General features: G+C 32.8%; 1 protein-coding gene across 11 annotated transcripts in view; it reads left to right on the top strand.

Moving 5' to 3' along the window:
• The window catches only part of LOC122523701, a 30,005-nt gene extending 15,836 nt beyond the window's left edge, over positions 1-14,169 (top strand). For all 11 annotated transcript variants that reach the window (XM_043645629.1, XM_043645625.1, XM_043645620.1 and 8 more), the window contains 2 exons: positions 13,769-13,912; positions 13,994-14,169. In XM_043645629.1, the coding sequence (XP_043501564.1) occupies positions 13,769-13,912; positions 13,994-14,148 (299 nt within the window). In that variant the 3' untranslated portion in view covers positions 14,149-14,169. The remainder of the gene's footprint in view (positions 1-13,768; positions 13,913-13,993) is intronic.
• Positions 14,170-14,524: the final 355 nt, after the last annotated feature.

Genomic DNA, 14,524 nt, shown 5'->3' with positions numbered 1-14,524 from the left:
GATATGTATTTATAAATAGAGATCCTGAAAAGTGAACAATCGGTTTTAATTCGTGCAGAAGTTCCAAACCGTGCTCGATTCGTGCGAGTTTGCTGAGGAGGGTGCACACTTATAACGTCGTTCACAGTGATCCCAACGAAATTCAAGCCACTCTTTCACTTGACAACCCGACCGAATGTTAACCCTGCTTTTACGAGCGTCTTCATTGGTTGCGGAGTCGTTCGAAGCCGGCTAATATAATACGAACTTATAACCAAAGCCGAAACCTAGGAGCCTCGATTTTTGCTTTTACGAGCAGGCTCGTTTTTAAAAGTTATCGTTATTTTGCTCGTTCTCGGTTGAAATAGTTTGTTCACGAACATATAAATGACCTCTTGAAGAAGTAGCAAGCGTGGAACCCGTATTCGATAGTGGCTTCGTCACGATGTCACGGAATCTTCATTTCCAAAAAATTCTTTCTGTCGCGTTTATCTAATTCTTTTTATGTTGACGACCGAAAAGACTTTTCATTAAAATTAAGACGTTTCGATGGGTAGGTGTCCTTCCATGAGTATCTTCCTTTCTTCTTAATAATTAGAAATTATCAGGCAAGTTTTGTAAATCTTTATCAAATATTCAAGATTTTATTCAAACTAATACGACCAATTGAACAAACGTGTTAAACAAAGCTTTGTTTAAAAAATGAAAACTTTATATACCCACATTTTAAACTTTAAGTATTTGCGAATGAAAATATCAGTTTATTTCCTTGTATATACTAACGAAGTAAGAAGATCATTTAATGTTATACTTAAGCAGGACATTTTCAGATTTTTTTCCGTCTGGTTTGTTTTTGGTCTTTAAGTTATCTATCGGAAGAGATTTTATGATAGCTGTTCGTAGGAACCCTCGTAAATGGCTAATTGATTTATAGTAGACGCATTTCCACAGATTCACGATGATGGAATTAATGCGAGGTCTCGATATCTCCGTTTCTGACATCGTCAGGCAAATGTACCTGCAGGTGGAATAATAATAGTAGTAGTAGTAGTAATATTAATAGGAAAAGTGCCATGAACGTTGATAATACGTCGAAAGGTAAAACAAAAAAGAAAGGAACACGATTATTTTGAAGTGTGCTGGTTTTATATGTATAATAATTGGATGTATGTGTGTATAGGGTGGAGTTCAACTTGAATGCTTGCTAGTGTTAGAAGGGTGTCGTCGTAGAGGAGATGAGAGGATTTGAGCGCGTGAGGGGTGATTACGAGAAAGTATATGGGACTGTAAAGTTTCCATTTACGAGCTTACATTTCGAGACATCGAGTAGGCGCTTTTAATAATGCAAGAGTCGTTTGTTATTATGCGAGGAATGTCGCTTTCGCGTAAACGTTACTCATGTTTGTGTGTTGGTACTAATCTGTCGAGTGCTCGATAAGTATCGGAGAATTTTTTTTACTTTTCTCACTATTCGCATCGTGGAATAATCGTTTATGCCAAGAAAATTTTTATTTTTTCTTTTTCTTTCTTTTCTAGATTAGATATCTCTTATTTCTTTTTTTATTTGACGCGTTTATACGCAGCTAACAATTGTCTTTTATTACATTGTTTCACACATTGTGCCTATTCGACAAACTCTTTTTATCGTTTTCACTTACCAATGTGTTCATCTCTTATGTGTTTTCTTAGAAATATATACGTATTTCGAAAACGTATCACGTTTAACTTTCTTAAATGAAAGAAATGAAAGTATAAATAACATTTGTTTATTTAATTACATCCGATTGTTTTTTGAGTAATAATGTCGAGGTTATTTAGTAGTTAAATCAGAGAAACGGTTAAATTCGTTTTCTATTTTTTTCCTTTAAACTATCATGAAAATTTGTACAATAACCGAACACTCTTTTCACATTCTTCGGTTTTTAAAAAAGGTTCGCTCGTAAATCACTACAAATCTCATAATCGGCTTCTTTTTCACCCCAGTTTGATTATCGAGGCGATGGCTTCTCGTTGACAGGCGGTTAACTTTCGAAATTTCTAGTTTATTTTATACGATTCTTTCTGTGAATAAAAAGGAAAACGTCTAAAAAGAAATAGAAAGAGAGAGAGAGAGAGTGTAAAAAAAATTAAGTACATTTAGTGCTATACGATACGATAGCCTAACGTTTTTGAAATCACAGGATAACATGGGGTATTATTTATGGTCTTCTTGAATTAGGGACGAACTATACACAAAGAGTTCACGAGTTTGTTCGCGGGTAGGTCAAGATCTTAAAGGATGAAACCCTTAGGTTATCGTTCTGGTCAAATGACTTATATCGCACAATGTAAAAATATTTCATTGGACTGTGATAACATCAAAGCCACTAATAGTAAGTAACATTCGCTTTTACTTCGCGTTAATTATCTAATTGGGATAAACGGTCAAACGAGTTTCTTGATATTTAAATATAATACTTTACTAGTGTCAATTATTTAACGTTGTTTTGGGACTTTTGAAAAATGTAAAAAAGCAAGTGTAACATTTTTTTCAAAAAATACCTACATTCTTTCATGTATCAACATATTTTTCTCAGTTACACAATAAATGAACTGACGTTTGAATCACTAACATAAAATTGAAAAAATATTTTTCGATATAAATTTCTTGTTTTTTTTTTACGATAAATAATGTCAATATATTTTGAAAAATAAAAATCTTCATGAATAAATAATACGTCCCTCTAAATTTATTTTTTGCATTTGTATGATTGCTCGGATAAAATTGTAAAAAAAAGAACTATAAGACTCGTTTATTTCTATATAAGTATATGCATACATTAGTTCGTATGTTTGTGTATAAATATATAAATATGCGGCTTATATGCTCATATGATCGTTCGAATTCTTCGACAAGTTTAGTGCATTACTCTCTTTTCCCTCTTCTCTCGGACTTTGCTCCTCACCAATACGATGGTGAAACGGTTCGGCTTCTCTGACTTGGTTTATCCCAGGAATTCAGTTTATAACCGCTGACTCCACTAAGTTTTATTACATCTTTCTATATCTGTTTCTTTATCCTTTGTGCTCCACCTACTTTTTTACTATTTCTCTCTCTATCTCTCTTTCTCTCTCTCTCTCTCTTTTCAATTCTATCATCTCCGTTCTTTCTCTAATGAATAGTTTTCTACAATTTATCTCTCTTATTTTTGTTCACCGAAACGAAATTGTTTAACCTTAGATTAAAATCAAATAGTGATCTTACCGAGCGCGTTTTCTAAATTTATGTATTTACATTACCATTCAAAAATCGTCGGCTTTCAAACAAAATCGATGCCTCGTTGATAATTTATATCTCATAAAATAGAAACAATGAAGCCTAATAAGTAGATAAAATGAGTAATAAGCTATTTGGAAGAGTATTAATAAATCTATCCTACGTAAAGTAATTATTCAATAAATAATAATATTATTATTATTATTATATTATTATTTATTAAATTTATTCGACTTTTTGTTCATTTAAATCGATCGAAAACGTTTCAATGAGGGTCTACGATTGTAATGGTTATTTAAAAGTAGATATTTTATAGAAGAATGTCATTCGTCTATGAGACATCAATTGGATTCTTTTCGGTCTTTAGAAATATCGTCCGTTTATTTTCAAGACGCGTCGTATCTTCGCTTGGAAGCATAAGATAGTCCAGGATCGTTCAGTCGAGCGTGAGAGACACGATCGTAGCCTGCGTTGAGGTTTCTTTTTCAATTTTACGACGTTGCTTCGAAGTAGTTATGCGAATCCGTAGTGTTAGTCACTTGGCCGGGCCGGGCCTTTCTTCTCCAGCTACTTCTCTCTTCCTCACTCTTTTTGCTTTTCTCTCTCTCTTCTCCTTTTCCGCAAGTCATCCTTTGTCTGGTTCACCATCGGCATCGAGAACGAAGAAGACGACACCGGCGTTGGCATTGATGCGTAAGTTACGATCTTTCAGAGCATCGTGCGATACAATTCGCGAGACGTAAAGAAAATTCACGGCTTTTAACGGAATAACGAATAACACCACGACGACGGTTCGACGACAACGATGACGACGAAAATGATGACGAAGAAAATGATGACGAAAACGATGACGTGATCTTTCCATTTCTCTTTTTTTTTTTTTTATTTACATCCCGATCGGTCGTCAATGGTCCTTACTCTTTATCTACCGCAGCTGCATCATTTTTAACTTCTTTTCTTTTTTTTCTTTTTTCCATTTTGATAAAATTAGAAATATTATCCATGTAAAAAGTATTTATTTATTATAAAGAATTCAAATGTATTTTATTCAAAAATAGTTGCATACGCTTATGTTAACGTGAGCCGTTTTATTGTACTTTTTTTTTTATATATGCCATTATTATCAATTATATTATATTTTTATGTATGTACTATTATATTACATTATATTTAGTTATTCTATACCATACTATAATATTGCAATTCTGTGAATAGCAACAGGACCTCCCTACTAATGGTTTACGTTGAAATTATTCTCAATTGGCAATCCTATCTGCACGAAAGGCAATGAAAAATTGGTTCCAGGGATCATTATTACTTTCGATATAATCTGTTTGAGATTTCTACAAGATGTGTATACATATTTTCTTTTAGTACTTATCACGAGAGATGGACCTTTTTTCTCTACATGTTTTCTTGACACGCAACAAGCAGATCTTCGCGTTAGTCTTCGTTTTTAAGGGAAAAAGAAAGAAAAAAATACAAAGTAAAGAAAAAATAAAATTGCAAATGAACTTCGAGTTGATTTAACAGCAGATAAATTCTCTCGTTGTGTTCGTTGTGAATCGATTCCACGAAAGCAGGTAATCTCAGAGGTGAGTCAACTACGCGACACCGAGTGAGGTCAAATGAGAAAGGAACAAAGGGAGGCCAAATAGAAGGGGTAGAAGTTCTTCGAGGGTTAATAGTAAGATGGCCCCATGGTCTAGCAAATTGCTACTTCCTCTTTTTCTCCTTCTTTCTTTCACTTTTACGATGCACGGGGCTAAATGATGTGTCACTTTTCTTCCCCTCGTTTTATCCTTTTTACTTTGACAAACTTATTACTATTGTTACAAAAATGTCATAAAATATTATGACATATTCGGCATTTTCTCATAATAATCTTCGTTGACGTACTTTTTGTTAACGTAATGTAATATTGTCTCATCTAAATGAATGAATCTTTTATCGGAAAAAATGTGAGTTTTTTTACTCTCCCTTTTACAAACTCGAATAACTCATCTACGAACACCTTCTTACATTTATCTAATAGTATCAAAGAAGTCACGTCTTTTTATCGTCTTTCTGGAGTCAATAGCACACAGTTTTTGTTTTTCCGAACGGGTAACCCATCCATTTTACTAACCTTCCCACGAAAGCTAGTAAATCCAACGTGACCAGGCTGCTGACATTTTATCGGCAACATGATAGCTAAGTTTAATACTAGAAAAGAGGGTAGTAGTAAATAAATGCACTATTTATATTATCGAACAAGTTGAAGAAATTCTTGTTAAATTGAATATCCCTTCCCATGACCACAAAGAGATTTTTTTTCTTTTAATCTCGCGTTTTTGAAAATCTTTACATCTCTTCTTTTTTCTCCCTCGCAATTTCTTTGAGGGCAACGATCTCTTTGGTATCTCGAGTAATCTTCAGGGGTGTTAGTAGTTTTTTTCTTTTTATTTATCTATTTCTTTTTCTCTATCTTTTTCTCTCATCTTACCTCATTATAAAGACACATGAATGCACACGTCCAAGAATACGAAGAATTGTATGGAGAGAGAGAGAGAGGGAGAGTGCGTGACGCCATCGTTTTTCTTTTCTAGACCGGAGATTCATATTACAGAGAGAACACATTTTCAACAAAGTCTTTTCTCGAACATCCAACGTGTTCAACATACTGTACTAACCTTCATGGTGGGTTTCATGATGTTCCTTCGAATCAAATCACATTCCAACCCCTTTCGAACTTTTATCAACGTTTTATGTTACAATCGATGCATGCTTCTGATGACTGGTCCGATAATTCTTGTCTCGTCTCGTTTCTTCTATATTCTTTTTTCGTCCGTTCATTTTATTTCATCTTTTTTTTGAAAAGGATGAAAGTGTTATCGGTTATATAAGCAATCACATTGATAGCAAGTTCGTTATCGGAATAAAATAAGTAAAAAAAATATGTAGTCTTGTACATTGCTGACCACCTACGTAGCATATTTTTCTTTCCATCTTCTTTTTTCACAGACGTACACATATGTAGGCTCGCACGTCGTGTTCCCATGCATGAAACGTCGCTTTGCTTGCTGGCCAGCAAGCAAGCAAGGATTTTATGGGAACGCTTGACAGGATAGAATTTTACTGCTTCCGAAATGTTGTGTCTCATAAAAACCGACCACACTTCACAACCGTTCCTATATTCGTCAGCCACTTCCGTGGAAACATTTAGATTTTACATTGACTATTTTTATGATCGAAAAAGAATTGTTGTTTTAAAATAATCATCATTATTTGCGCGCGCGCGCGCGCACACGCACACGCACACACACACACACACACACACACACAGTTTCTGATACTAACGTAAGTGCTATATATGTATATATATGTGTACTTATTATATATTATATATAGCACTTAGTATATATTATATATAATTTTTCTTATTTCGATGTGTCATATAAAAAAATATCAAAATATTTAAAACGACTTATGATGCATAGGAAAAAGATAAGTATTACATTTTTTCTCTGTCTATGAGTAACTATAATATAATAGTACTGTTTATTTTTTATTAGAATTAATAGTAGTGATAAATATTAACGAAAACTAAAATCGTAAAAATATAATTCAAAAAAACCAAATATTTCCTAATCTGTATTAATTTCGTTGGCCAGCAAATGACGGAACATTCTCTCGGATACTTTTCCCTCCTATCCCTCTTTCTCTGTCATCGAAACGATCCCTCTCCTACGTCCAACCAGGCAAGAAGGCTCCAATTACTCGAGTACACAACAGTATCATTGATACAAAGCACTGCCTCCAAGCACGGTCATCCATCCATCCTCTGTCCTAGCATAACGCAATTCGCAGACTGTTCGAACAGATTCGTAGTAGGTAGGAGAGAGTTGCGAGGGTCAGGGGACACAGTTTCTGGCTACGTTTATCTCGTGCAATACGAGCACCTTCCTCAACGAGCCTCGGAAAATAGTTTTCTCTCTCTCTCTCTCTCTCTCTCTCTCTCTCTCTCTCTCTTTTCTACGAATTTTTTTGCGATCGTCGATGCGTTTCTGCGTTATCAAGAGTGTACATTTCTATATACTAGGAACTGGTTTTCCCCATTTAGTTAGACACGAAAATACTATGATCTTTATATATAAATATACCTATGATTGTCTGATCAAAAATAGAACATCTATTTCATATATAAAACTAATTTTTCATAAGAAAATGTAGTCTCGTGAATTTGACGTATTGTTCATTTGGATGCTCGTAAAATAAAATTATGTTTTGGATAATATCAGATGATTAGCTATCTTAAATTTCTATACTTTATATTCATTTTTCGAGGTCGTAAAATAAATCTTATATTTTTAAACATCTCCTTTTTAACGAGTTGTTCTTAACGTACCGAAGTGTTACGTATCATAAGATCAAAGGTTATGCCATTTAACGAAGATCTGACAAAGTCAAAGTTGTATATCAATCAGGTTGCAAGCGATGCTATCAAGTTAACAAGCAATCTCCATCTTGTGCACTCGGCTGTAGAAATATGCGTGTAAAAGTTCTTTAACCTCCTTTGTACTATCTTTCCCATAAATATGTTTGAAATGTAATATCAAAAGCATTATCAATTTGATTTTCAATGTAATACGATTCGTCTTACCATTATAGATTTTATTCTTTGTAACTTTAATCTCGATAATCGTTGAAAAAACATCATGAAACGTTATCGTAAAATATTGTACACGAAATGAAGTAACAATGAAATTTTCAAGCATATCGATTCCAATTCGTTATTTTTGTCCTCTAATAATCACCTAAATTTATACGAAAGTATTATGTCTAGCTCTTTTGATAATAATGATTTTATTGCAGCCGATAAAAATGTAATTTTTACGTTACGCGTTTAATATACTTTAATAGAAGCAATAGTCGATCTTTAGCACTAGTATATCATATTAAAATTTTGTTTTCTCTAACAGGTCGTGTCCTTTCAAAGTTAATTTTTGTTCGGTTATTATTTTAATTACAAATAAAATCCAACTTCCGGTTTCGCGTGACTTATCGTAGTTTCGGTTATCGGACACCTTCCGTCGAGTAAAACGTTTAACTTGACTCCGTTGTATCGAAAAGACCCACATTGAAGTCGATATACATATTTCGTTTTTTTTGGTCACCGTTAGCGTTTATTCAATGTTAGTCGAATTTCATTTTCTTTTCCTTTTTAAATGGAATGTGTACCATCGAAAAAATGCACAAGTAGCAAGTTTTATGTTAGTAACAAGGGTTATTCGCTATAGCAATTCAGTAACAAAAGTAACACGATGCGATCAGTTTAACCTGTAAATACATATGACTCTAACGCAGGCAGGTGGATGAGCGCATGCGTGTCCGTTCACTTCCGTTATGTTGTATTTATGCAGCATGAACTTTCTAAGAAACTTCTTAACTCGTATAACTCGTGTAGAATATAATTTTATTCTATTGCAATAATTGTATTTCGATACTTTTTTACGTATCTAATACTGCATTTATAAACTAATTCAAAGAGAACTACAAGACTACGTTAACATTTTCTTATTATGAAATGTGAAATAAATTAATCAAACGATAATCAATTTCTAAGAAATTTTGATGAGCAGTTTTATCTACGAATACTGATTGCGAGTTATTTTTATCGCACAAACCTTGGAAACAACTTTTTCTAACTTCGTTAAAATGTATTTCTTTTTTATTGAGTTATTCGAGTTATTATATCATCTGACAATTATAAAGTTTATATCTTAAACGTTATTCGAACAGGACAAATGCACGTTGTCTTTTCATATTTTTTAACTCCTACATATGGTATGTGCTTTCCTTATAATATATGAATTTCCTTGACGCATAGTAATTTAAACGGGTAAAATAATAATTTAAAAGTTATTCTACTGTGTGTGTGTGTGTGTTTATTTTAGAAATAAATGTTGTGTTTGTGTTTATAGTTGCTTATGTTCACATTGCTTATTATAATAATTTTGTAAGCATATATACATACGTGTTTACATAAGTACGTATACCTATGCACATACCGTCTCATTTATTTGTTTATCCACGATTATACTATATGAAATAAGAGGAGCAAGCTCGGATTTTATCTTAACGGATCTTCATATCAGAGATCTTTCGTAAACGAACGAAGAAACGTATGTGATCGATTTATCATAATCTTCTTGGGAAAGTAAGCATCGAATAAATGACACAATTGTATTTTATAAATATTCTCTCACCCTCGCAGTCACAAATATTTATCGTCGAAACTTTTTCCAGCTAATCGTTTCGAGGGTGTCACGCTATTCTTAATTTACCTTCGGAGAAAAGGTATATTTATCGTTCGTCTCTTAAAACTTTTATGACGAGTAATAGAATAAACTTTCCTAAGCCCTCTTTTTTCACGATAGGAAAGAAAATCAATGTTATATTCTGAGATTAATGTGTGCTTGACTAATTAAAGATGTATAGAAGAATTTTCTTTGATAAAGTTGTATCGTTTTGAAATAAAAAAGAAAGAAAGGAAAAATAAACAAAAATAATAATCGCAGAGAGAGAGAGAGAGAGAGAGAAATTATTGCTAGAAAATTTTCCGAGAGTTATCGCGTAGTAGTAGAATATTCTATAGAGATGAATATTTTGGAAAGGGGTTAAAACACGGATTACTATTGTAAGCTAAATGACGGAGGGTTGATTTACGGAGCGCACAAAGAGAAAATAATGTTCGGCCTATGAAACTAATAATGCGAAAAATACGAAAGAAGAAAGAGGCGTGCACGCGAGAGAGACGTAACGTGGTTATAAATAATGAGCGACCAGTATTCAAGTAGGCAACAGCAGCGTGAGCACATCGTGTTGCATGTTTAAGGAAATGTGTAATAAGTATATATATATATATATGGGGTATAAAATTTCTAACACGAAATGCAAAAAGAGGGTAGCGTGTATACTCAAATAATGTGATTGGCTCGTCTTACATATGCATACAAAAATGGTAACATTTTTTTGAAAAGATTTTAATCTTTTGACCTATACAATATATACGAATGGTCATTGGGAAACTAAACTGTATTTTTTCCCATAATATTACACATTATTAAACTAGGTAATCAACGGTTTATTTTCATTAGATTACTAGTTTCTGGCCGATCACCAAAGTTAAAACAAGGTGAGCACGGTTAGTAACATGGATAAGTGACCATTCATAGAAACAAAAGATGAAAATCGCATGCTGTTTGACTCCAGGAGGCGGGAAAAGGATACGACTTCTTTGGTAATATTGAGTAAGCGTAGAGAAATGATTCGACCCCCTAAAATTGACAGTAAAAGAACAATATTATTAAATTAGATCCAATTTTTGTTGTTGTTCGATATATATATCGTTCAAAGAATATATTATTTTTAATTATTATATTATTTGGATTTATATCCTACATTCTAAATTTAGAAAAAAATATTTACTTATCGGTTAAGCGCATCTATGTCATAAAAATCTAAATGCATTTCAAGTTTCATTCTAGCATGGTATTATTAAATTAAATTTTGTTCATAGTATAAAATGTCGACTTATCGATGCAATATGCTCTTACTTTAGTACCGGTAAGGTAATGTTACTTGCTGCGAAATAATGAAAAAGCGGATATATCGGTTCGTATCGGTAAGAGTTAATAACGTGTTCGGCAAGTGACGATCTTATGTACAACAAGTATGATAAAGTCAGCGTGCTGTGTAAACGTGACACAAACGTATTTTCGCAGTTACTTTTTAGCATACTAAGTCGGTGTTTTTAAAAGCATGTCTAATTTAGAAATATATAATAGCAAAAAAAATTAGATAATAACTAAAGAATAAATGGCAGCTAGAAGGACGGAACGAATAAAAATATAGAAAATAAAAGAAACGACTTAAACATTGTTCACGAAAACAAATCGACAAAGTTATTTCAACATTAATTCCAATATACATTCTATATAAATGTATCACTATAAAGGTACAAAATTATCTTTTGAAAAAAATACAGGAGGATGAAACAACAATGCTTGAGCAAAAGTCACGAAATGCTGATAAATGTTTTCTCGTTAGTCGGATTTCGTGACGAAAGGTATCGTTAGCTTACAAGATACTCGCACGCCGTGTCTGCTTAAAAAATGCCTTTTTATATCGGAGAACTGTCAAAATACCGTAATTGCAACACAGAAAGGTGTCAAATAATGCTCCAGGGATTGAAACTCTCTGCAAAGAAGATGACACCGACTTTTGCATCTTTAATTTGAACGATGAATTCCATCGTAAGAATATTGAATATTTTTTAATAACTACTTGTTGTTCATTTTTATATCAAATTTTTTCAGAAAATTAACATACTTATAATAAGATTTGTGACTCTATTGCTAATATTTATTAATATTTATCCAATACTATCCTTTTTGATCAAGTTTGAGAAAGCATTTGTAGAGTCTCATTCTCTCTCTCTCTCTCTCTCTCTCTTTTTCTCTCCTTCATTATTTGACAAATGTTTAATATAAAATAGAGATATACAATAGGAAAACTTTAAAAACAATTGATCGAATATATTTAATGATTATAACAAACAACATCGTCGAATATCAAATATCTCTCGTACATTTATTATTCGGTATCTGTTAATCAATATTGACAGCTAGTTCGATGCCATTGTGATGTCATGTTTAAAAAATATCACCTGGCGTTAAAATAAAACTGCAAAATAAGAAACAGGCCATAGTGCAGAGTGTGTAGAGTGTGCCGTAGTTGGAGATGACGGGGAAGAAACTGGTAATAAGTTGGTAGGAGTAAAAGAAAGAGAAGAAAGTAAGCAAGCAGGTATAGAGGTGGATACTAAAAGAATGGACACACTGGAAACTTGTGTCTTTTCGTTGTCTCCTCCATGTTGTCTTTCTCCCCTCCCCAATCCCTTCTCTACTTGCTCCCTTCTCTGTAAATTCTCTCTCATCTCCCTCCTTTTTACTACGAAGGAAGAGACTGGATCTAAGAAACTTACATTAAAGATAGATAGAGCGGTAAGGTTGGAGGGAGAAGTAGAGAGATTTCCACCTACTAAATGAAAAGGACATGGAGTAGGGGTTTGAAGCCAATAAGAGAGATACATATAAAACGGGGAAAAGAGAGAGAGAGAGGGAGAGAGAGAGAGAAAAGGGCGGGAAAGATCGTTGTAGCGCAACGCCGTCATTTATTCGACGCCCCTCGATGTGGTACCAACGACGAGTAAGTACGGCATTTCCGCCTTTTCAAAAGGTTAGCAAGAGCATGAACGTAGGCGGAGCCACGCCACCACGCTACTTGTTCATTGGTCGACCTAATATTTAATATATCATGTCATAACGATCGGAATACTGTTGCTATCATTCCCTCTCTCTCTTTCTTTCTCTCTCTCTCTCTCTCTCTCTCTGTTTTTATTTTCCTCTCTTATTTTCGATTTTACTTCTTCCTTTTTTTTTTCATTTTCCATTTCCACCTTTCATTTTGGCCTTATCCATTTTTGTTTTCTTTTTTATTTGTATAATTATTCGCAAATAAAATATTTGGCCTTGTAGGTAGGGTGTTTTGTGAGTACTATTTCGGTCAGTATATCTATAGATATTTAAAGAGAGGTAAAAGTTTGAATAATAGAGTTGCGCGCGCAGAGAAGGTTGACTCGTCTGATGAGTACACGCCTTTCTCGTTTTTAATCCACGTGGTATTTGTTCTACGAAGAACTTGGTCTACTGTATAAATTTGTTTCTTTCTTTCTTTTTCTTTGTTTTTGCTGGAAAATATTCAAACTATTGTCTATTGTCAAATTTCGCCTGGTAATGTGACATATACGCTTTGGTTTGGAATAGGTTTAGTTTGGTTTGGTTTGGTTTCGTTTCGTTTCGTTTCATTTCGTTTCGTTTCGTTTCGTTTCGTTTCGTATCGTTTCGTTTCGTTTCGTTTCGTTTCGTTTAACCTTTCTAATCGAGGTCTGATCATTGGAGAATAAAAGTTGCGTTAAACCGAAGTCTAACGATAAGCCATGTAATTATTTTAAGTTCTATTTCTTATCAATTTTCTTTCTATTCAAGTAACGCGGTCTATTCTACTTTTTTTTGAATGTTCATTGCAATTTCGCAAAACCTTGACTAGGGTTTTAATTGTTTAACATTATTTCTACCAAGCGGTGTCAAAAGACACTTTTCAAATTTTAACTTCAAATTATTCTCTAATTGTAAATTTAATTATTTCTCCGCGACTAATTTTTTTATTTTTCGTATAACTTTTGTTAAATTTATTTAGTGGTATCATTTTCCTCCAGCTCATCCTGGGTTTAAAATGACACCTTTTTGTCGAAATAGGTATACATAAAATCGTGATAGAAATAGTATTAAGATACAAATCCAATATCTTTCAATGTATTTGTATTCTTTTTTTTTTTAATGAGAATCAACGAATATAAACAATGTTATTTGTATAGGTAAAAATATTTTCAGAAGATATAAATTTAATAATCTTTGTTTTTGTTTTAAGGCGTCGACGTCGACATTATATTAGCACGCAGCATGACTCTTCTGCAACAATTCCAAAATCCTTGGGATATTCTAACACTCCTGTATGTTACTGTGAAGTATGCCGGTGCAAATCTTTACGAGGCTATCAGACGTATTCATGAAGGTGAGATATACTTTATTTCTCGATTATATTTTGAAAAGTGTGAAACTTCATAAATTAGAATAATTTTAATAACTTTGACAGTTGAACAATGGATACTGGAGATTTACTCTATCCTAGAAAGATATATAAAAGAGTATATTTTATTTGTTTTATATAAAATCCATACTATATATACTAGTCTTAAATTAAGTCAAAATTTAATTAGAACTTGGAACGTGATTTTCCTAACGTTTTAAATAATTTATAAATCATTTTCTAAAAAGAACCATTTATATTTGGTAATTTATTTATATTTAACGTTATAAAAAGTAAATTAACTTTCACTCGAAAAGATAAAATCCAAATAATTATATAAATTTATCAAGAAATCCAGTAATTGAAAATATAAAAAATAATATTTCATTGTCCTATTATCGCATTACTTAAAAGCAGGCAATATTACAATTGTCATTGAAGTTGGCAAAGTCTCGCGTAGAAGTATAAACATTTCTATCATTCGGTTAAATTTACTGATGCACGTTAGTTTATAATAATAAACTATCTTCATGTATGTATATATAATGATACTGTTCTTTCTGAACTCGTATTCGTGCTTCGAGAGAGTAGTTCACT

This window comes from Polistes fuscatus, unplaced genomic scaffold, assembly GCF_010416935.1.
Source record: "Polistes fuscatus isolate 324 unplaced genomic scaffold, CU_Pfus_HIC Scaffold6, whole genome shotgun sequence".
Taxonomy (NCBI): domain Eukaryota; kingdom Metazoa; phylum Arthropoda; class Insecta; order Hymenoptera; family Vespidae; genus Polistes; species Polistes fuscatus.
The sequence above is the reverse complement of the archived record's forward strand: the minus strand, read 5'-3'. Positions and strand labels throughout refer to the sequence as shown.